This window comes from Drosophila biarmipes, chromosome 2L (genome assembly GCF_025231255.1).
Source record: "Drosophila biarmipes strain raj3 chromosome 2L, RU_DBia_V1.1, whole genome shotgun sequence".
Lineage (NCBI taxonomy): Eukaryota > Metazoa > Arthropoda > Insecta > Diptera > Drosophilidae > Drosophila > Drosophila biarmipes.
This window is the reverse complement of record NC_066612.1, coordinates 20,481,462-20,503,626: the sequence shown is the minus strand read 5'-3', so window position 1 is coordinate 20,503,626 and position 22,165 is coordinate 20,481,462. Positions and strand designations below refer to the sequence as shown.

At 45.9% G+C, this 22,165-nt stretch overlaps 2 protein-coding genes across 4 annotated transcripts; one reads left to right on the top strand and one right to left on the bottom strand.

The window, feature by feature from the left end:
• The first annotated feature begins 1,337 nt into the window (after positions 1 to 1,337).
• LOC108033823 (disks large homolog 5) lies at positions 1,338 to 10,526 on the top strand. Of its 2 annotated transcripts, none has more exons than XM_017108448.3 (10): positions 1,338 to 1,560; positions 3,024 to 3,143; positions 3,204 to 7,253; positions 7,314 to 7,679; positions 8,028 to 8,282; positions 8,343 to 8,562; positions 9,005 to 9,243; positions 9,301 to 9,530; positions 9,588 to 9,804; positions 9,864 to 10,526. In XM_017108448.3, the coding sequence occupies exons 2-10, from the start codon at positions 3,089 to 3,091 to the stop codon at positions 9,965 to 9,967; spliced, it is 5,736 nt and encodes a 1,911-aa protein (XP_016963937.1). In that variant the 5' UTR covers positions 1,338 to 1,560; positions 3,024 to 3,088; the 3' UTR covers positions 9,968 to 10,526. The 2 variants fall into 2 exon arrangements, with proteins under 2 accessions (XP_016963937.1, XP_016963938.1); XM_017108449.3 differs by having other exon boundaries at positions 1,338 to 1,929.
• Positions 10,527 to 10,896: 370 nt separating this feature from the next.
• LOC108033337 (protein spaetzle 4) lies at positions 10,897 to 19,104 on the bottom strand. 2 transcript variants are annotated; one of them, XM_050885469.1, is made up of 3 exons: positions 18,619 to 19,104; positions 11,935 to 13,208; positions 10,897 to 11,878 (listed from the first exon to the last, which is right to left on the bottom strand). In XM_050885469.1, the coding sequence occupies exons 1-3, from the start codon at positions 18,772 to 18,774 to the stop codon at positions 11,425 to 11,427; spliced, it is 1,884 nt and encodes a 627-aa protein (XP_050741426.1). In that variant the 5' UTR covers positions 18,775 to 19,104; the 3' UTR covers positions 10,897 to 11,424. The 2 variants fall into 2 exon arrangements, with proteins under 2 accessions (XP_050741426.1, XP_016963112.2); XM_017107623.3 differs by having other exon boundaries at positions 18,718 to 19,104.
• Between the last annotated feature and the right edge of the window lie 3,061 nt (positions 19,105 to 22,165).

Genomic DNA, 22,165 nt, shown 5'->3' with positions numbered 1-22,165 from the left:
TTGTAAAGGCACTCCATATTAAAAACATTTGTAGCATTTCCAGATCATCTTGTTCTAAACATTGTTAGGTATTTTTTTGATTTGAACAACGAGGACGATGTAGTCGACTGCCTCGACTATTAGATACCCGTTACTGATACATGTATAAGCATTAAAGAAAAATTGTAAAGAGCCACCTACCGGCTGTAGGTACACCGCAATCGGTACATGGTATGTGGGCGCAGACAGTTTTAAGCGTTCTAGCCGTTTGGGGACGTTAGAGTGGGCGTGGCAAACATTTGCTTAGGTCAATCGTTTCTTTCATCATGAAATGGTATCAAAAAGGCGTTCCAGAAGTGATGAGTAATGATGATCCATTACTTTTACACGGGTGCGGGACAAAAAAGAATGCACCCGTGGTATGCTTCTGGAAGCATATATCTGGAATGCACCTGGAAGTAACAAACTGAAAACTTTCTGGGTGCACTCTTTTTTAATGCACCTGTAACACCTAGAAGATAAAAATCAAATATCTGGAAGCTTTCCCAAGGAATACATAAAACTGGGTTTCCACATTTATTTTACTGTGGTGATTTGCTGCTTCCTGCTTTGGTGTTTGCTTTTTCCACTTAACTTTATAACATTTACTTCTTGTCCTTTTATCCTGTACGGATTTTTGGCGATTGTGAAAGGTATAAAGCAAAGTCAATATTGCATATTTCCCTATTCTGAAACTCATTTAGAACGCACAGCAATATAATGCACCCAGCACGCACATTTGCCTTGATACGATCCAGAACTATGTTTTTTTAAAACGACTGGGTAACTGGGTAAATATTGAATTCCATCTTTTTATCTCTTTAATCAACATTGAATTAACTTTGCTTTAAACTTGACGTTAAGCCTTCCCTTCAAAACTTTCAGTTCATTTATTTTACTTTCCTTTTGTTTATTTTTTTTAGCATTCATATGTTAAACGTTTTTTTTACTAAAATTACAAAATGGCTGTTGTAACTCAACAGAAATGATACACTTGTATTTATTTTGAATGTTGGCGACAATGCGCCGCCTTTTGGGCCAGAGGCGAATTAATAAAGACAAAATCGAAGTCGTCGATAACAAGTTAAATTATGAGTTGGCCCACCAGGTGGCGCAGTAGCGCGCACATTTTGTTTTCGTTTGAATATATCAAGGTTTAAAAAATTATTAAACCATATAAGAACTCAATTTATTCTGTTTATTAAACATACGGAGTGATTTCGTCATAGTTACTTTTCTTCGTGATTGCTTGAAATATTTTTAGTATATTTGAAAAAGTAAAATTAGTATAAAAGTACAGAGCCGGATGGTATAATTTATCGATGATGGCGCGGTCACACTGGCTGTAGCGGAAAAGTGACGTTTTCGTGAAGTTGTGTTGTTTTTTTTATTTTATTTCGTTCGTTTTTCGTTGGCCATTCGTCATCGCTTTGAGCGGGTCTCGTTGGAAAACTGTCTGTGCGCCGAGCGCCGTGCAGATTGACCTTTCGCCCGCGATTTGGAGAGCGGAACTTCCGGAATCCGGATGCCCGAGCGAAAACGGTAAAAGTCGGCTGTCCCGTTCTTCGTCCGCCTGTTGCATCTCTCCCTCTCTTTCCCGCCGGCCTGGAATTGGGGTGGAGCTCGCCCCCTCTCTTTCGCTCGTCCATTCAGCTGTTGCGTTTGCGTGCGTGTGCGAGTGTGTGCGAAAGACTTTCGACCAAAAGGAACATACGCAATGTTGTTTTTTAAGGCCCAATAGGCGGCTAGTTGGACAAGATAAGTGCCTGCGAAACGAATCCAAACTCCACTCCGAAAAGCGTTTATATAATTCGCTTTGCTTTCCACCTTTGTGCGTTCGCCAGCTTTTCTTCTCCTTCATTCGGCCAACTTGTTTTGCCCGCCCGCGAGTGTGTGTGCGCTGGCGAGTCGGTGAGTGAGTGTGCGAGTGTGCGTGTGTGCATACATGTTGCTATTAATTTACGCTTTCTGCTCGGCTGCTTCAATTAATTCTTTGGCTTAGTCCCGATGCCCTAGCTCGAGTGCCTAATTGCCACACATTTCGTTTTCGCAAGCATTCGCCGCTCGAAAAGGCCCCAAAACCCGAGGTACCTGCCCTCCCACTCGCGACCCCCCTCCCACCCGCGCCCAAACCCATTTGCCATCCCGTTTTGCGGTTGTATTTAAATTTCATTCGTTCCATTGTGGAAATCGCGGTTTCACAAACTTTGTGAAAGTTTCGTTTTTCCAGTGCTTCGGTTTTCCTACTTACTCTCATGGCTCAGATATGCACAGCACTGACCACTACAATAGAACTTTCCAGGCCTGAAAGCCTATTTAAAATGTTCGGCATAGTATGTGCTCGATAAAAATTCAAATATTTAAATATTCAAATTAAACCAGCAAAATGATTGGGGCTATCACAATTTAGAAATTTGTTTATAATATTTGTTTTCAATATATGTACATTTTTTTTTTGCCATTATGTGTGTAATTTGCTTATATTCAAATAATCCAAAATCATAAGATATATTCCTGTAAATGTATGATTTAAAAACAAAATTAAATTGAATATGGCTGAAACGTTTCTAATCTTTCGAACACAGCTGTTGTGTTTAAACGAAGATAATTAATGCAGTCACTGCTGTTGGTGTGCTTTAAACAATAAGCATGGTGGGATTAGAGTTTTGGTTACACTATCACCGTGATCAGCAAGTACAAGTTAAGTTTATATATTCAATTTACGATCGGACCGTATCAAATTGGTATCTTCCAAATATTTAATCTTTAGTTATCGGTTTAAACTCCAATTGATACCCTATAAATCTAAGCTGACATCTTGCTAGGACTTTGTTAGCCAGATAGTACTACATAATCGAGATTGGCAAACTAGGCCAGAGCGTAGGTATTAGAGTATTTTACTGTCTATATTGTTCGTTTAATTTCTCTCCTTGTAAATGTACACTCTGGTACTCTGATCCAACATGGTATTTAAAGTCATCAACTATATCATCCTACCCCAACAGGTGTTATGTATGCTTTTGCTTGCCAGCTTAGCCTTCATGTTCATGTATGAGCTAAGGATGCTGTGATGGCGAAGATGGCATCGGGAGATCTTTCCCTGACCAGCACGAGCAGTCAGGAGGGTAAGTCTGTGGTTCTCTTACCAATGAATACCTCCTCTAAGCTTACCCCCGCCTTTCCAGAAGAGAGCTCGGAGTATGTGGGCTATGATAACACCCTCCGTCCACCGTCCAATTCCAGTGGAAGCACCACAGCAGCCAATATGGCCAACAACAACGGGCCCTCGAAGGGCATCAACAGCGGAGTGGGCGTGTCAGGCGTCTCCGGCGGAAACGGCCCAAAGTACGATCTACTGCAAACGCAGTACAAGTCGGCACTCCTGGAACTGAACAATCTTCGCCACCAGCACTCGAGCACCAATCGGCGTTGCGATGAACTGGCCACCGAACTGAGACTCTACCAGGAGCACTACATGGCCGATCGCAATAAGTTCACGGATATAGTGGAGGAGAGCGCCCGGCTCAAGCGCCTGCTGCTCGAGACCCAAAACCAGCAGAGCCAGCAGGCCCAGAATGGAAACAGCCAGGTGCCGCCAGGAAGCAGTGGGAATCCCTACTACTTTGGGAAGTCTCAGGGCTGCGACGGCAGCTGCACCGAGAAGATGGCCGAGCTGAAGAAGGAACGCAATATGGCCGCAGTGGAGCGCGAGAAGTACAAGAAATCCTACATCGAGCTTGAAAAAGATCGCAACTACTACCGGGAGCGGGGTGACGAGAACCAGACACTGAAGGTCCTGCTCTCCAAGGAGACCAAGAACGTAGTCTCGCTCACCGAGGAGCTCAACCAATTGCTGTCCGAGAAAGACAACGTGCTGCAGGAGCACCAGAAGATGTCCGATGATCTGGTTCTGGCCAACAAAGAGATCGAACGGCTGAAAAAGGATGAGCAGCTTGCTAGGGGAGAGATCAAGGCTCTGCAGCTGGCCAACGCGGAGCTCAAAAAGCGCGATCTGCTGAAGTCGCGCGAGAGCTCGTGGTCAAAGGAGTTCCCCAGCGGAAAGGAGCTGGAAACCAGCAAAGAACTGGAAAAGCTGCGCAAGAGTCTGGAGAAGGCTCTCTCCGAGGTGGAGCGCTCCAGTCAGGATGCAGAGGAGGCCAAACGCGTTCGGGATTGGGCCATATCGCAGCGCGAGAAAATTGTGCAGGAGCGGGACTCGGTGAAGACGCTATGTGACAAGATGCGCCACGAGAGAGATAAGGCCATTTCCGATTCGCTGATGGCTATCAGGGATAGCGAGAAGATTAAGAAGCAGAAAGACGAGGCTCAGAAGAAGATTGACTTGCTGAAGGAACAAATGGAGCAGCAGGAACGTCACAATCTGGATAGCAATGCGTCCGGATCCCGACGCAGTTTCCGTCTAAGCAGTTACGAGGGTGAGGACCTTCTGGAAGTAGAGCTGTCCGGCTACGAACACACGTCCGATCTGGGCATCATCCTGGATGACAGCAACAAGCGTAAGCTAGTGTGTGGCGTGACTAGCAGCTCTCCCGCCTGCGGAAAGCTTAAGATCAACGATGTGATCTGCAAGGTGAACAACCTTGACTGCCAGTCGTTGTCCAAGCGTATGGTTCTAGACGAAATCCGCGCTTGTGCACCTCGTTCCCTCCTGCTGGTTTCCCGCACTCGTCACAGCAAGCGGCACGCGTACTCTGTTCAGCTGAAGACTAGGGATCGAGATTGCCCGCATGGCCTGCAACTCGACATGGGCGTGTTCATAGCGAAGATCGAGCAGAACTCACTGGCTTTCTACGAACCGGAGCTGGACGTTGGTGACAGAGTGCTGAGCATTAACAACAAGTCAATGGACTCGGTGCAGTCAATCGAGGAGGTGATGCAGGTGCTTAACGATCCTCGCAACGATGGTCTCAACCTTTTTGCGCTCAAGTACGTGCAGGACCAGTTGCCGCCGGGCATGACCACCTCGTCGGCACAGACGGACTCCATTGACTCCATGCAGCATGTGTCGGGTGGCGGCGGAGGTGGTGGAAGTGGGCCAAGTAGCGCCACCAAACATCCGTCCAAATTCGCTGAGTTTTTCTTCCGAAAACTCAAGTTCAGCAAGCCGGGAACACCGGAGGATAACTTTGAGCAGGAGCACGATGACGCCATCGCCGCTCTGGATTCGGTGCTCAGTGAGAATAGCTCAGAGAAGAGCAAGGAGAACTTGTTTAACCGCAAGAAGCGCACCAAGAAGGAAAAGGAGGCCTCCAAGAGTATGGGCACCTGGCCCCGGACCAACATCTCACACGACAACCCAACAGGCACCATGCGTGGCAATCAGAAGAAACAAGCCCTGATGTCACTTTTCACAGCCGGTCCAATCAACGTGGACAAGGATGATGAATTGGTGGGTGAAGTGGGAGTGCCAGAGAAGCAGCAGCCGGAGATGATGCAAGAACAACTGCCCCCACCCTTGCCCCCACAGATGTCCAAGCCCTTGGCCCACATCCGGGGAGCTAATGGGAGCGCCATCAAGGCGCACCCCAACCGCAACTCCAATCCGGTGAGCTCGGGAGTCTCAGCACTCTTTCCTCCCGGTTCGTCTGGAGGCATGCCCATCGCCGGCTATCCGACCCATCCAAGGCACTCGCTCTACGCTCCCGAGGAGATGAACCAAAAGCCGATACAGCGGGCACCCCTGATGGGAGCCAATGCCAGGGTGAAAATACCCTCACAGGAGCGCTACGGATCCAGACCGCACAGTAACCATCGCTTGTCGCTGAATATCACTCCCAGCGGCGATTTTTACCAGCCCAAAACCAGTGGTCAGCAGGCCCAGCAGCAGGTAATGAATGCATCGTCGTCTTCAGCGGGCTTTGCAATGGGATCGGGATCAATGGGTGGAGTCACGGGTCCGGCTGCCGGCGAGTTTCCAGTGCGCAAGCAGCAGGTCTTTGACGTCTTCCAACCGCTGCCGCTGCCAAAAAACAGCTCTGGATCCAATCCCAATGCCTTGTTCATGCCGCTAAATCCTCCGAGAGGCAGTCACCCGTTGCCGGTTGGCCAGCCGCCGGATGTGGTGTCTCTGAAATCGCAGAACTCCATCGAGTCGATACTGTCCGCCAAAAGTCCGGCTGTCAGCGAGTACGGGGTATACGCCAAGCGTCATGTGCCCATGCAGGTGAGGCATGTGCCCAAGTACCCGAGCGACAGTGAAAGCATTGGCTCCGGAATTCACGGGGGCTACGGCGGGTTTCTCCAATCCACCCATATCCCAGGGAACCGGCACACGCAGCTCTTCCCCACTTTTGGGCCCGGAGGCAGGAGCAACCGTCGATCCAGTCCCTTGACACTGCCCTCTCCACCGCCTCAGCAGCAGTTACAACAACTTCCTGCGGCGGTAGTTCCGCACGACAACGTTGGAATACCCACCGACCTGGACTACCATCCGCACCATCATGCCCAGACCAACCCGCTACCACATCCCCAACCGCTTCCGCATGCCCCCTACCTGGATTACGGACACGGGCCCTATCCCTACATGGGCGTGGGCGCAGGAGGAGTCTCGGGAGTGGGAGGTGTGATCTATGAGGGCGGAACCTTTCCGCGCAAGAAAGACAACCAGCGGCTGAGAATTCCATCCAATCCCAGTGTGGCCAGCAAGAGCAGCAGCATGGTAAAGAACAGCTCCGGTAGCATTGACCACCACTATGTTACGAGCACGGCGCCAGCTTCCGGAGGGTCCATGTCAGCATCATCCTCAGATCGTGCTCCCATCTCTCTGATGAGCTCCAGTATTCACAACAGTTATGGTGCAAATATGGCAGGAGGAAGTGGAACTGGATCAGGAGTCGGAGGCGGAGGCAGTGGACGCGGTTCGCCCATGCCGCAAGTTCATGTGGAGATCCTCAGCCACGGCGGCGGCGGAAGTGGAAAGCGCAACTCCAATGTGCCCGCGGATTTTCTGTGCCCCGGAGACCTTAGAAGAGTCACCATCGACAAGCGCGACAAGTCGCTCGGTATCACCATTCAGTGCAATAACAACGGCGGAGGAATATTTGTGTCCACCGTCGCTGATAAGAGCACAGCGATGCGTGCCGGTCTCCAGGTGGGCGATCAACTCTTGGAAGTATGTGGCATCAACATGCGGGCGGCCACGCAGGAGATAGCCGCCAACGTGCTGCGGCAGTGCGGCGACTCCTTCACAATGCTCGTACAGTACAATCCGGAGAGTAAGTACATTTGACCTGTGTGTTCCAAAGCATACGATCAAATCCCGACCCTTCTTTCAGAATTCCCTTCAATGGAGTACGAGGGAGCGCACAATCTGGAACCAGAATCTCCCGTTAACCATTCGGGCTCCCCAACTCCGCGCAACTCTCCGCGTCCCCCTGCTCGCAACTCACTCTTCCCGTTGCCTTTGCAACCGCAGATTCCATCAACGAGGTCCGGCTCGAGGGCTCCGCTCTCGCATCAGTCTATCAAGGACCAAAGCTTCACCGACAGCCTGGAGAACCAGTCGGATATCAGCAGCAGCCAGGACATGCCCTCGTCGGCGGCCACCACAACCACAACGACAGCATCGGCCACGTCGACGGTCTACGATGAGGAGCCTAAGCCCGCCTTGCCGCCGCCGCCTGCATCCGTTCCGGCAGAGAGTACGTAGCCACAACACTCCACCCACTACTAACCACACTCCCGGGGTAGTAGCAAGTTCCAATAGTTCTATCCTTCGACGAAGAAGGTAACCGTGCAGCAGGAAGCGTTTCCAGCTGTATAAGGTACATATTCTCAGGATCGTAAGCTAAAAGACTAAGGCTGATTCGTCAATTATTTTCGGGCGCCATAGAGTTAGTAAGGAAAATTATTATTTTCCGGCCAAGAAGGGTTCAAGATCTAGGTTCAACACAGAAAAACGTACTTAAGACGGTCAATGAAGAATACTCTACTAACAAACCACTTCTTGCTTTTCTTTCCTGTGACATGACTACAACTTTTTATTCCAGCTCTGAGGTACGTGACTCTGCACATGGACAAGTCAAAGAACCTGGGCATTAAGCTGTTTGGGGGCAACAAAGTAGGCATCTATGTGCACGACGTGGCGACCGGATCGCCCTCCGATCATGCGGGAATACGAAAGGGTGATAAAATACTGGAGTACAATGGGGTGGACCTGAGCGGAGTTACCGCCGAGCAGGCGGCCAACGAGATTTCAAAGCTCACGGATACGGTCACCATGCTGGTGCAGAATAAACTGCACAGTGAGTAGCGATTGGTTAATACCGCCTCCAGCTTGTATCGCCTACCTTTATTCCATGCAGCTCTAAAACAAATTAAAGACGAGCCTGGTGACTCATTTTACATTCGCGTGGGGTTTGACCGGACTGGTGAGTTAAACGAGGACGATTTGCGGTTTGTGAAGGATGAGGTGCTCTACGTGGACAACACGGTCTTCAACGGCACCTTTGGCTTGTGGCGGGCGTGGAAGCTGGATGCAATGGGCCATCGGAAGGAGTGCGGCATTATACCCAGTCAAATAAAGTAAGTTTTGAGAGGGAGTCTTAGAAAAGTTTAGCAGGACGTAAGGAACTGATTTGGTTGGACTGCTCAGTCGGGCAAACTCTCTCAGTCGAGCCCACGGTTCCTCTAAAGTCCTATGTCTGATCCTTCTGTAGCCAGTGGCACTGATGCGCGCCGTCCTGCTGCTCTGATGTGGCATTTCTTTTGCTAGACCGAATTTCGAGGCTGAACGCAACTCCCTTCGCCATTCCGTTACTACGCGCGTGGGCCACCGTGTTTAATTGCCGCTGTGGGGAGTTATTCAACTCCTCACAAGGTAATACTCTTACTTGTCTAGAATGATACAAGTTTAAAATAAATAACGACATAATTAGTTGTGTCACTTAAAATGCATTACCATAAGTATTTTAATTATATTTAACGCAAACTTATTGAGTGGTTACCTTTTTCTTTTAATCCGCAGGGTGGAGGAGGAACTACGTTCGGGGGAGGTGGTGGACTGTGATACGGGAACCGCCAGACGAGGCAGCACTTCGGCCAGGAGATCGTTTTTTCGTCGCAAAAAGAACCAGCGCAGCTCGTCCCGCGACTCCACGGAGATTGCCAGCTTCAGCAATACTCAGCTTAGCTTCTTTCCAGACCTAGGCCTGCTCAACGATGACGGTGGAGCCCTTAGCTACCAGCGGGTGGAGCTGCTGGACTGTAAGCTGCCCTTAACGAAATACAATTAAATTAGTTATTTCTATGACCATCTTTCAGCGCCTATTCGCCGGCCTGTGCTGATCATTGGACCGCTATCCGAGTGCCTTATGGACCGCCTTACCATTGACTTTTCCAACCTATTCAAGCTGTGCGAGGTGACTGCGATGGACTGCTCGCAGGAGGCCATGGAGGAGGGTCTGAAGGAGAACATCTTTGTGGACTACCGGCGGAGAGGCAACAAGTTCGAGAGCACCACCGTGGAGGCCATCAGCAATGCCTGCAAGAATGTGAGTAACAATCCTTGAATGGCTTTGATCTTCTTTAAGCTCCAATTTTCCCCCTAGGATCGACGTCACTGCATCCTCGACGTTTCGATCTCCGCTGTAGAGCGCCTGCAGCGTCTACAAATCTACCCAATTGTCCTATTGCTGCGCTTTAAGTCCGCAAAGCAAATCCGCGACATTCGCGACTTTGGCACCGACAAAATCTCGGCCAAGGCAGCTAAGGAAATGTACGAACGGGCCATGAAACTGGAGACAGACTACAAGCAGTACATATCAGGTTAGCTTTCCGTTCTCCAGTAGTTTCGATCACAATTAATAAAAATCGTGGTTTTACAGCCGTCATCCCCGGCGTCAGCATCAAGCACATGTGCACCCAAATTAAGGACGCCGTCGACAAGGAGCAGGACAAGCTGCTTTGGGTGCCCGTGTCGAGTGGTTGATCCGAGTGGATCGCCTGTCCAGCCTGGACGTGGGATCTTCCTAGTTTTAGTTATGAGCACACAACGCGACACTCACGCCTAGTATTTTTTCAACGCGCATCAATAGTATCGAGTTCGTATTTGTTTTGTTCAACGCAGAGTATTCAATATGCGTCGATTTGCAACTGAGGAGTTTGCATATGGGGCGCGGTATTTCTACCTGTTTCTTGTCTCTGTAACCTAATTTATATATGTAGGTGTAGTCTTTGTTCGCGGTACGTCTGTCCGCTCCGGCAGATACAGTTTGTCAAACTTGATCACAAACAAGGAATGCTTCCACAATTTATATATCTTATTTATATATACCGTCTGGACTTCTTTCGAAGGCGACATTCTAAGCCGAAAGTCTGTTTGTATGCAATTTATTATTATGTAATTGTAAGTAAAAACGTAGATTTGTATTTTATTTACCTAAACGATTCGATAAACTCGGTGGCAATAGAGTTTTGCTTTAAACCCTTCAACTGTTCAACTGTGTATATTAAATAGTTTCAACTAATCCAATTTTCTTTGAGAACTTCTTCAAAATCGAGCTTTACTTACAACTTTACTTATTCTGGCAAGTGCCTTTGGCCGACCGAAAAATAAAATATCGGCTAGTTAAGAAACAATCGAAGTTTTATTTTATTGAGTGATTGACAAAAGCTATCACTAGCCTTAAGTGGTAAACGGTTAAAATGAAATGAAGTGCCTGAAATGCCTTCAAATTGCTTAGAAAGGAAACCCTTTTCAACGCGTAAATCTAATTTATCAACGTACCCTTGTATGCAATAAAGAGTAAACAGTAATATATCAACGTATTAAATACAATAAAATCTATTTTATACATACGTTAGCATTCTAAATATACACATTACATATATGAGCATACATTTTGCAATAAATATTTTTCCAAAACGCCTTCACTTTAATCTGGGTTGGTGTTGGGTTGCTCATGAGTGAGGCATTTCTGTTGGCAAAAAGGATCAAGTGAGCAAAATTTAGCAGGTGAACAAAAAGAGCAAGTGAGAAAATCCAAATGAGCAGTATTTACCCAACACTTATCTGGGGTATTTTAAAATATTTGGGGTTAATGTTATGGCCACTTTTATGGTAATGCTTAGGGCTACTATGGGAATAAATAAATAAATAACACTAGTAAATACCATCGGGCGCAGCTCAATGGCTGCGATTCGTTCGCAAGTATTTCAAGGTACATTCGCTCTGTAAGTTTTTCCTAAACCGGGCATTATGTTGGTCTATATTTACAGTTACATAATGCCGCTTTTAAAAGTAAGCTTAAGGGTATAGATTAGAGGATATAGAAAGCTGTAGTAATGGACTATAAAGAAGAAGTGTCTGATTGAAAAGGGAATTGTATCTTATTTCTATAGAATCTAAAACTACTGTACAATTAATCCCGAAGATACGTGGAAGGATTACCCCTCCAAGAAGTCGAACTCATCGCGTGGGCGGTACCACTCGTCCGTGGCATGTTCGTAGATGGCTCTCTGGACCTCCGCCTCCGCAGCCTCAATGGGATCGGATTTCGGAGCATCGAATCGGCTGTCGGACCTCGGACTGCGTGAGGTGGCCCGGAACTCCATCGGGATGTTGTAGCATTTGCAGATGCAGCTGGACGGGAACCGGAACCAGTCGGAGAAGATACCTCGGCACTCGTTGTGCGGATCGTAGGCCAACAATCTGTGCAGACGGTACTGCTGCTCACACCTGCATCCATCTCGGCAAAACATTTGCTTGAACTCGTGGGTGCACTTCTCCCAGTGGACGTACTGCTCGAAGGGATACAGGTTGAGCAAGGCCAACACTTCGCCTCGGGTGTTGTTTGCCCAGAAGGGAGCAACCACTTCATCCTTGACGGGACAGGCATTTCTGAAGGAGGAACCAAGTTCTTAAAAATGTTAAGAGGAGTCAGGTTAGAAACTTACACTCCGCGTAAGTTGCTGGCTACTGTCACTGGCTCCTGCTTCATGGCATCCTGGAAGAGCTGACCCTCCCTCAGAAGTCCCGACTTGGTAGCGCTTCCAGTCGCTCCTGCTGGTGGACCTCCTGCCGCTGGAACTGGGACAGGAACAGGAGCACTTGTACTACTGGTGGTCAGAGGTCTGCGCAGCTTCTCCGGACTAAAAAGCCCGCTGGAGGTGCCGGAGAAGAGCGAGGCGAAGCTGACGGGCGTGGTCACGGACGCGGGTGAGTACTTGGTCACATTGCGACGGGTCAGCAAGGTGGCTGTCGTTGTGGTTGGGGGCGACACGGAGCTGGAAGTTTGGGTGGCTACTGTGGTGGTGGTTTCCGCAGGCTTCCTCCTTCTGATGGGTGGTGCTGATGAACTCTTGGACAGCGATGTGGGCTTTAGAGTTGTGGCAGTAGGGGTTTCTTGGGTGGGATTGGCCTCTCCGGTGAGATTATGCAATCCCAGCTGCGGTGAGTCGATGATCTGTATATTTTCGCCCCCAGCTGGTGAAGGTTTTGCAGTGGACGTGGTTGACGGAGCTGAAGAGGGCACCACTTCGTAGACGCTGTTTGACTCTGGACTGGGTTGGATTTCCACAATTTCCGCCTGTACCTCCGGCTGTTCGGGAGATGATGGAAGAGGCGTAGTGGTACTTTTCGCACTTGTGGAATTTCCAGGCGTTGTGCTGGTAACTTCACTGGGAACCTTATCCGTAGTGCTGCTAATTATTTCCGGAGCCGCAGTGGTAGTCGTTCCTCTAGTTGTACTCGTAGTACTAGTGGAAACGGGCCGAAAATGAGGTTCCATAAGAACGTCGTTGCTCTTATAGCTCCCGAAATTGTCGCGATCACGATCCCTCCCATTCATCAAATACTTGGCACTCCGTCGTCCCCCGTCCTTGCTGTACCGCTCCGCCGCCTCCTCCATGTCGTCCGCATCCACCTCGTTGTTCTGGATCTCATCTCGAAGAATGGAAATGTGCCGCACATCGCCGTACATGCGCTTCATCAGGCCCTGGTTCTCGTGCACGAATCGCCGGACAGCGTGCCACGGATATGCGGATCCGGGCAAATGGCAGAAGGCCTGCTGACCTAGGTCACAGGGAATCGCCGCCAGCATCTGTGCCCGACCACGACGCGACATCTTTCCATTGGGACTGCACGAATTGGCCGAGTCAAAACCAAAGCCGGCGGAGGCTAGTGGTAGAGCCACGGCCAAGATGACCAGCAGACACCACAGTACATCGCTCTGTAAGGAAATAAATCAGATTATATTCAGTTGATTAAAAAAGGTTATCCTTGTGTACAATATAGTAATATATAAATAAATGTAATTTATTTATTTTAAAATAATCAAACGAAAATAATTCATATAAATACGGAATAGGAAATATTATTAATAAAATGATTATATTCTGACATAAAAACTCGAATACTAATTTTTTTCCGATCTTTCGTATTTGGACTACAGAAATTTAAAAATCTTCTGTGATGATCCAATACATTAATAAAACGATTGATTTAGCAGAAAGAGCGTTCAAAGTGTAATAATGAAAATGTAGAAAAATTAAGCTGTCAGAGCCGGTGCGAATTAGTCTAGTTGTATTCTTACTTAAAATAAGCAACAAATGACACCTGGTTAAAATCCGATGCTCCGTTCCAAAGATATACCCCAAATAAGATTTTTTTTCCACGTTTGAAAACCCCTCTAGTTTGACGGGAAAACAGCTTTAAATAGTTCAACTTTGTAGGCCCGTAAGTTGTCGTTTGAAAGATATTTTTAAGTACTACGCACGCCTTCTTACCGCAAAAACTATTTTTTAATCTACATTATTTTCTCTCTCTCTCTTTTTTATTTATTGTTTAAAACGGCTCAAAGGATTTTTGATTAAATATGAAATAAGCTCATGAAAACATTGTAGAAAGTCTATGTATTCAGTCAAATGTGCAAGCAGTTTCTGTCAAAAGATATCAGAACATTTATATGTTAAAAGTGCGATCTTCACGACCCCTTCCCTTCGTTTTACTTGACGGACTTAAATAAAAAATTAATTACTGTAACAAAAAGAAGAAACAGCGAGTAAAGAATTAAGTGACCCCAGATTTCACTTCATATTTTAATGATCTTTAGTTTTATTAATCAATATTTGAGTGTACATTTTATTTTCTGAATTCCCTGCTTTCGGAAGCTCTTTTTTTAAGCTGGGATGCTTGGGCTAATGGAAAGACGCAGCAGTTCCAGCTGAGCAGAGGAAATCTTAATTGAAACGACAGGCGCTCGCTGATAAGCAAATGGCGTGACGCTAAAACATAATGTGTCGGAGAAGTGGAGTCAAGTGGGCTCAATGCACCTGGGATGGGAGGTCTGGAAAGGCCGGGCGGCTCTCACTCGGCCAAAGCGAATCGCCAGAGCCATATACTGGACTGCAGCCGGTAGAAAATCAAATTTTACTTTCACGCAAAGCCAACTGGACAATCACAAGCCATAAAGATGATCGATGTGCATTTGCATGCCACCTCCAGACTGCATCTCAGAGAGAGAATGGCCGCAATTGCAGCGACCATTACACTGGTAGAATATTTTAGCCTTTTCAAAAACCCTTTTGAAATAAACATTAAAGGGTCCTTAAGAAAGAGCTTTAATTTTTTATTTGGCTCTTGGAAATAAAAATTCATTTTTAAAAATTAATTCAACTAATGTACTTTTTATTGCAAGAAAGTGGATAATTTATAATAATTTCCACTTGCTGAGGGTATTATGGTTTCAGTGAGAAGTTTGCAACGCAGTTAAATGAAATGTAAAATGGGTATTAATAATAAAAACACAATCTCATTTAAATATTTTCAAAATACAACAAATTTTAAAAAGACTTAGACGGTGTTTTGGTTATTTGTGGTCGTGGCACCCTGCTGATGCGTTGCACGGGATGCCCATGAATTTGCATGCCACATCCCTAATTCTAGCTCTTAGAGTTTCCAAAATGACATGGCAAGCTAACGCGGCTAGTGATCCTGATAAAGATAATACGTATATACTTATGAGTCGGAAACGCTTCCTAAATAATGGCCACTGGTTTTTCTCTCTCTGCATGGATTCCATCGCGCCAGACTGGCCGCCGACCAAGCCGCAAGCCCCTGCACCACCCTGCCACCTCGCACCACCCGAGTGGCTCGCCGGCAACCAACGACCGACAACCGGCAGCTGGCGGCGGACAACTAGCAACTGGCCACCGGCCACTGGCAGCCGGCAGCCGGCAAAGTGAAATGCAAAGAGCAATCAAAAGCGAAATGGGTTAGCCAAGTAAAAGTAAATTGCGGCGCGCTGGAAAAGCCAAGGCATTTCCCGCCTCGCCTCCCTCGCCCAGGGGCCCTTTCAACTTTCCTTTTCGGTTGCACAACCGCCGCCAGAAAGCCGGGACTCGTGTACTTCAGGTCGATCCTAATAGGGTCGCTCGCACCGAGCCCTCGGTCTTTTACTCGAGGGGCCCTGGTAACCGAACCGGTTGGCCAAAACTGACATGCACTCCGAATTCGGTATTCGGTTATCTCTCGATGCGCAAGGCCCCAATCACATGGCGTGCACATATCGATCGCTGGTGATTCACCCAAGAAAAGAAAGTGATCGGCTCCCTTGTGGGCCGTTCGCTGGCGGATGTGTGTCCAAAGTGTGAGCACAGCACGACTGGTCATGCGGTTAGGTAATATCCACCATTGATCTTTGGCAATCTCTTGCTTCTGCGTTTCGGGAAAATTCCAGCCCATTTGCATATGTAAGCAAGGTCAATGCCTGAGTTATTTCGTAATATTTTCAGGAAATTCTGGTATCCTGAGTCTGGCATATAATTGCGAAATAACACCAAATTGGTTTCAGGTAATTAGTGTAAAATAAATAAATAAATAAACGGTAGAAAACGAAAAAAATTTGTACAAGGAAAATAAATTTGTTATATACTTTTAAGAATCAATGTTATTTTAACCTATTAAATGTGCTTTTTGAGGTCGAAAGATTTCTTTCGTGTAGTCATGGTATCAAATCAATCCCTAACAATATTTAATAAGAACAATATTAAATAACAAAAAGTTGGAAGGTCCTCGGTTTCATTTTAGAGAGTGTACGCAAATAATTCTCATACATCATGTACTCGAATCAAATTTAAATATCAATGACAAGGTGGAATTCCTGTGCCAGTACCCATTTCTCCCATTTGGAAAAGTACTTCAATCAAGAGCTGCACAGCACCCAGACCATGGCAATTACGAGAAGAAAGTGATCCGAGGTCTGGGACCGGAGGATGAGACCGCAACTTGGGTGCGAAACAAATGGCTCTCTGCGAACTAATTTGTGTTGAAAACCAAATCAGGTCACGCCGCAAGAGAAGACGTCTGAAATGGAAAGCAGAAGTACTTTCGCTTTGTTCGGCAAAAAATAAATAAGGCAGCTGGCATTAGTGTCGATTGTCATGTGCATCGAGACAATCAAGCCGAATCCCATTCATTAACATTGTCATATTTCTTGGAAACGCAGGATCCACGGGGAAACTGGAGCAAATGCGGCTGTCGGCGTCCCAACTCGGCAAAACAAATCAATATGTATATGTCCAATCAGCCGTGAGAGCTTGCAACCGCCGAAGTCAGTGGTGGCAGAACGGCTTATTTCCAGTCAGTGTCTTTCGACTTCTCAAAACTCGTCGATTACAGCTTGTGATTAGCCTTCGATTTGGAAATGATTACAATTAGATAAATTGCCTTAAGCCTGAATACAGGAAGCAAGGATCTTTTTTAAGGACTAAATAATAAACAGCGTTAAGGAAAAGATATTATATTTAAGGCATATTTTCGTTATATGACACTCGATTCGTTGATGACAACCTATTTAAATGGAGTGCCAATAAAGCTTTTTTATAAACACCCCATGATATGTAAACAAGCGCTAAGTATGAAAAGCATATTTATGAGAATGCCGAATGTGCTAGTTATAACCATAATAAACTTTATGACCGTGGGTTTAAATGCTGGAGTAAGGTGGCTTTTTCGGGGGCTTCTATAGCTGCTTCTGCGGCATAGTTGGCAGCACTGGATGCAGCAGTGCGGTGCCGAGGCTGTGGTGCAGTGCAAATGGGCATTAAGTCAACTCGCATCGAGGAAGACATTTGTCAATCGCAGACGATGCCGAGCTGTCGGCAGAGAAACGTATTGCAACACTTTAATGTGTCAGCGACTTTCTACGAAAACCCAGTCTGCCGGGGACGGCAGGGGTGTCTCGAGGAGAAGACGTTCCAGTCCATGTCTTCATTTCCCAAATACAAATACAATGTTACCCGCCCGTCCGTCCATCGGCAACTCTCTTGGCGAGTGGCTAGAATGAATTATTTATAAATTCAATTGGCTCTGGAAATGAAGTTGATGTTACACTTAACCAAATTTGGCTTGCCGCTGCTCTTTCTGCTAATTGCCAGCCGAGCAGCTGGCGAGTGGTGAAATTTTCCCCACCAAAACAAAAGACTCAGGCGACAAACTTGACGAGGCCGCGGTGCAGCCCAAACAAAAGACTCTGGCAACAACCTTGACTCGACCTGGTGCAGCTCTTCATTTCCCTTCCCAGACTTGGGCAATGCATATTCATGGCGAAATGGTTAATTAAACAAAAAATTTCACTGATTGGACTCCGCCGGAAAAGGCCGCGAACTCCGCATCCCCATTTTGGCAAGTCGATATTTTAGGCAGCCGATTCGCTTTCGGTTTGGTGTGGTTTTTGCTGTAGCTTGGGCTTTGCTTTTGGGCTTGGACCAAATCCAACGAGTCGATCCCAAGCCAGCCGCATTGCTCTCGAAGAAAGTGAAACTTTTTATTTTATTCCGCTTCTCTCTCTTTTTCCCCCTCTGTTTGGGACCGGCACTGCCAACCACAACAGCAAACACAGCGGAAACTTTGAGCATTTTCGTTGTTGGTTATGCTTTTATGATTGCGTAGTCATGCGTTAAAAGAAAACAAAGCCCACTCGCACTCGGGGGGACAGAAGTTGTTAATATGCATAAAACGCTTAGCCCTATCGTTTACCGATTTCAACACATTTTGAAAAATGACGGGGACGTGTGACCATCTTTTAATTGCGATTTCGTTTTCATCAGGGGCTTCTGGCCAAAGGGGACGCTAATATTGAAATACTCCGATCTGCGATTGGTTTCGGTTGATTGATTGATTTTGGTTTGATTCAAACGGGAATCAGTGTAAAATAGTAAGGGAAAATTAATTTATTTATTAGATTCAATAGGGGATTCAGTGTAAAATTAAAGCATATTTATTTTAATATTTTATTATAAAAGTGAAGTATGACCGAAAAGGAAATTTTTACTCAAGTATTTTACACAAATCGAGCAACTCCAAGATTCCCCTTTCTACAAATTAGCGTTTTTCTTAATATTTTTAAAAACACTATTAGCATTTCGTCTGGTAAATTCTATTAAATCTTATAATTAGATTTAAAGAAAGAATCATCGTTTTTTGGCGATAGAAGTAGCTTATCAGCCCGTCTAGTGTTTTCTATTAAATCCCTAATTTCGTTTGTCGATAGAAAGTAGGTTTTCGAATAAGCGCAATATATCTTGATTAAACACACATTTGCGGTCATCAACATATTTTATTTGTTTTAAGTTATCTACCTCTATAGCCGCTACATATATATGTATGTTGCTGCTGCAATTGTTAACTTTTTGACACTTTGTTATGCAAGGCAATCGCCATGGGCAAACCCCACTTACCGCTGTTGGTCTAGTGATCCGCGATCGGCTGTCCATTTGGGTGCCCATGCCCACCATTGTTTACTTTCACTCGATTGACACTCGCGTCGATGGCAAATGCCAAATGCCGAAAGCCGAATGCAAAATAGGTGCAAATAGAAATCTGTCAAAGGATTTGGCAATGTTTCACGCAGATTTCACACTCGCACGCTCACACACACTCGCAGGGCAATGAAAATTAGTGGTGAAGTCCATATTTCCACACAACTGCAAATCGTATGCAGTTTCCGCGACCTCTGGGGTCCCGCTTCTGTTTTTCTCTGGGCCCGGGGCTTTTCCCACTGCGCCGAAACCGGGGAAATCGAGGAGGACCAGCGAAAAGCCAAAAATCACGTTCACACGCCTCGAACTCACGTTTGCAACTGCGACGCCACCAGCGGCTGATCGAGCCCCGAAGTCCCACGGCAAAACGTCGGCCTCTCTCTTTCTCTTCCTCCGCCTCGCACCCAGCTCCAATACACTTGGAAAAACGCGCCAATACTTCTGTGGATCTCAAGCCACCAAAACGTCATGTTATGCTTTGAAATGAATGCTTTGTTCTTCAATCAATAGCATTCGTTCGTAAAATGTTCCCAATAGTAGAACGAAATGGTAGGAAGAGAACAGTTAAACTGAGGTTACTTCTGGGTGGACTAATAGTTTAGTTGTTAAGTTAAACAATGTAAATTCCACCAGTTCAACTTGATTTAATCACAACAAAAACATTCAAAATTCAAAAAAATTTCTACATTTACTTTTTAATTCAGATCACATATGTAAACTTATTTACCAATTTGAATTTAACCAATTCAATTAAACTAGACAAAAGAAAAAAAAAAGTTCAAATTATGCAATCGTTTGGTTTATTTTTAAAATTAAAATATTGCTAGGGCTCGCAAGAAAAGATTTAAATATTTATTAAAATAAGTTGTGCTAGATACTTTCTTCAATTTATAAAACTCTCCAACAAATTTGATTTCAAAATTAAATTGTATATCTAACTTATGGAACTTTAAGCCAACCTAATTATAATTTTTGCTTTTTAGTGCATTATAAAAATAATGGAATCATAAACTCTTTAAGTTCAACAAAAGATTTTAAATGACACGGCACCATATTTTTTATAAAATAAAACTAATATCAGAAACAGTACTGGTGTTACCTATATGCTTTCAAGATGGGGCTCAAACATATATCTCACTCTGAATATCTGAATTAGAGCCCCCGGTTTTTCGACTGCAGAGAGGAAGGTGGCGAAGAGAAAGAGGCGGTGCGATCGGTCGATGGATCTCAGCGCTGCGCCAGCGAAAACGCTTTTTATTTTTACGGTTCGGCTTGCTTGTGTTTTTGCTTTTTGGTTTGCGTTTGCAGGAAAACTTTTTCTTATTTATTATTCGTCGACAAACGCTGAAAAACGACCCAGCGCAAAAAGAAAAACAAAGGCCAGCAGGCAGGGGAGTACAGCGACGAGAAAAGCGCCACACGCAACGAAGAACCCGAAGACAGTCTTCGGGAGCTCGGGAGCTCGGGAGCTCGGGAGCCGGAGCCCCCAGATCTCGCAGAGCTCGGCGCTCCCAGGCGGGGAGTGCGTCGCGCAGTCTTCTTAGTAGGTCAGTGGTGGACCCAAACATTTGTTGTTGCCCGCGCTTTGTTTTGGTTCATTTGCGGCCGCTGGTGTTGCAAGTGCTGTGGCTGCCGTTGTTGTTGTTGTTCTGGCCAAGTCGAGGATTAGACGCCGCGCCGAGAACAGAGCTTGTTTTGGCGCGCATCTTCGGACTTGATTGCGGGAGCCGCACTTGGCGAGGGGCGCCTGTATTCTTCTGCGGCCGAGATGTAGCACCTTGAACATACACATAGTAAAAATAGCCGCAAGAAAGGAAACTTAGGTCACAGGAAATAAAAATCGTTTTTCTATGTCTTAAATCGAGTTATGAAAGTATAAACGTTTAATAAAACTGCTAGAATTTTATTATCACACTTCATTTATTTTATTTTGTTGAAGTTTTGTATGTATTTCGCAGTGCTTACAAAACAACCTCAAGTTAAATCGGTAATAGGTGGAACCTAAACAATTGGAAACTTACAAATAAAATTCGCATTCATAGTTCATGTTAATTTTTTTGTATCCACTGATAACTAATTTATTTATAATAAGGAAACTTACACTTATAGCAAGCATTTTCTTCGACCGACCCTCACTGCAGCCAGCGAACTGTTGAAAGCGGTCTGCTGGCCGGGCTAACCGCAGTTTAATTATCGTTGTGTGTTTATTATGTCCTCGCCCGCCCCTCGGAGCCGCCCACCGCCCACCGCTGTCCCCATCTCCGCCCACAAGACGGGGCACGAACAATATTGTGTTACTGCAGTTCCTCACCGTCCGCTTTTTATTGGCCACGAAGATTCCCATTGAGTAAGGATTGCGCCACCAGGTAGCGGTGGGTGGCGAGGCGGTGCGGCGGTGGACTTTTGGTGGAGAGAGTTCGGGTCCGCCAGTGGAGTGGGTGGTCGCTGATGGATTTTTACTGCCTCACAGCCCCAGCCCTGTTTCCTGGACCCGCAAAACTGGTTTTCTTTGGATATTGCCAAATAATTGCGATTGCGAAATGTTTGCCCTGGTGGGTGTGACACCAAGATTCATCAAAATCGATCTGACTTTTCCTTAAAGAACTGATGACGGTTCTATAGTAGCATTTACCCATTTCACTCTGTTTTACAAGTACGTTGGGCTTGTTTTCTGAACGTGCTGTCCGACAAGAAGAATCGAATCGCCCCAACGCCACCGATATTTGGGTCAGAGCAAGTGAAAGTGCAAAAATAATAACTGCGGCTGCGGTTGCGGTTGCGCCCGAGAAGCAGGTTCACTCCAGTTGAACGATTTAATCGGAGGCCTGGGCCACAGGAAAGTGAAGTGCGTCTCGACGATACGATGTGTTGAAAGCTTAAACGGGGGGAAGTATATGCATGAGGATGGGGGATTTTGAGACCTTAAAAATTATGGTGGGTAAATCCCTAAACTTAGCTTAATCTCTCTTAATCTAAATGCGAAAGAAAAATATAGGTATTTTCAAGAAATATCATGGCAGCCAGAATTTAATTTATAATTTTTTTTCGGTTTTTTTTTATTACTTTTACTGAAATTTTGTCATTTTCTGTGCTTTCGCGACTGGGTACAAAGGTAAGGTAACAACATTAGTTTGTATGAAAAACAAGTATTCCCTCTAGTTGTTGTATGACATTAATAAATTAAAATGACATAAAATGAATGCTGGCCGGCGTACACCAGTTCTTCAATAGATAATCCTAATAATGCATTCTTTAATACGTAATTTTGAAAAGACGTTAGCTGGCTGACATTTCGATCCCTTTTCTCACAATTGCGTCGTTATCGATATCTTTTGAAGTCATCGCTACGGCAGGAGGGTGTCTCCGC

Bases quoted from the DNA above. Each gene is read 5' to 3' on its own strand.
- LOC108033823 (XM_017108448.3), top strand. From the start codon at position 3,089: ATGGCGAAGATGGCATCGGGAGATCTTTCCCTGACCAGCACGAGCAGT. The intron at 7,680-8,027 runs GTACGTAGCCAC...TTTTTATTCCAG, and splicing joins TGCATCCGTTCCGGCAGAGA to CTCTGAGGTACGTGACTCTG. The intron at 9,531-9,587 runs GTGAGTAACAAT...TTTTCCCCCTAG, and splicing joins TCAGCAATGCCTGCAAGAAT to GATCGACGTCACTGCATCCT.
- LOC108033337 (XM_050885469.1), bottom strand. From the start codon at position 18,774: ATGGTGGGCATGGGCACCCAAATGGACAGCCGATCGCGGATCACTAGA. The intron at 13,209-18,618 runs GTAGATAACTTA...ATTTCCTTACAG, and splicing joins TATATGTAGCGGCTATAGAG to AGCGATGTACTGTGGTGTCT. The intron at 11,879-11,934 runs GTAAGTTTCTAA...TTCCTCCTTCAG, and splicing joins GCCAGCAACTTACGCGGAGT to AAATGCCTGTCCCGTCAAGG.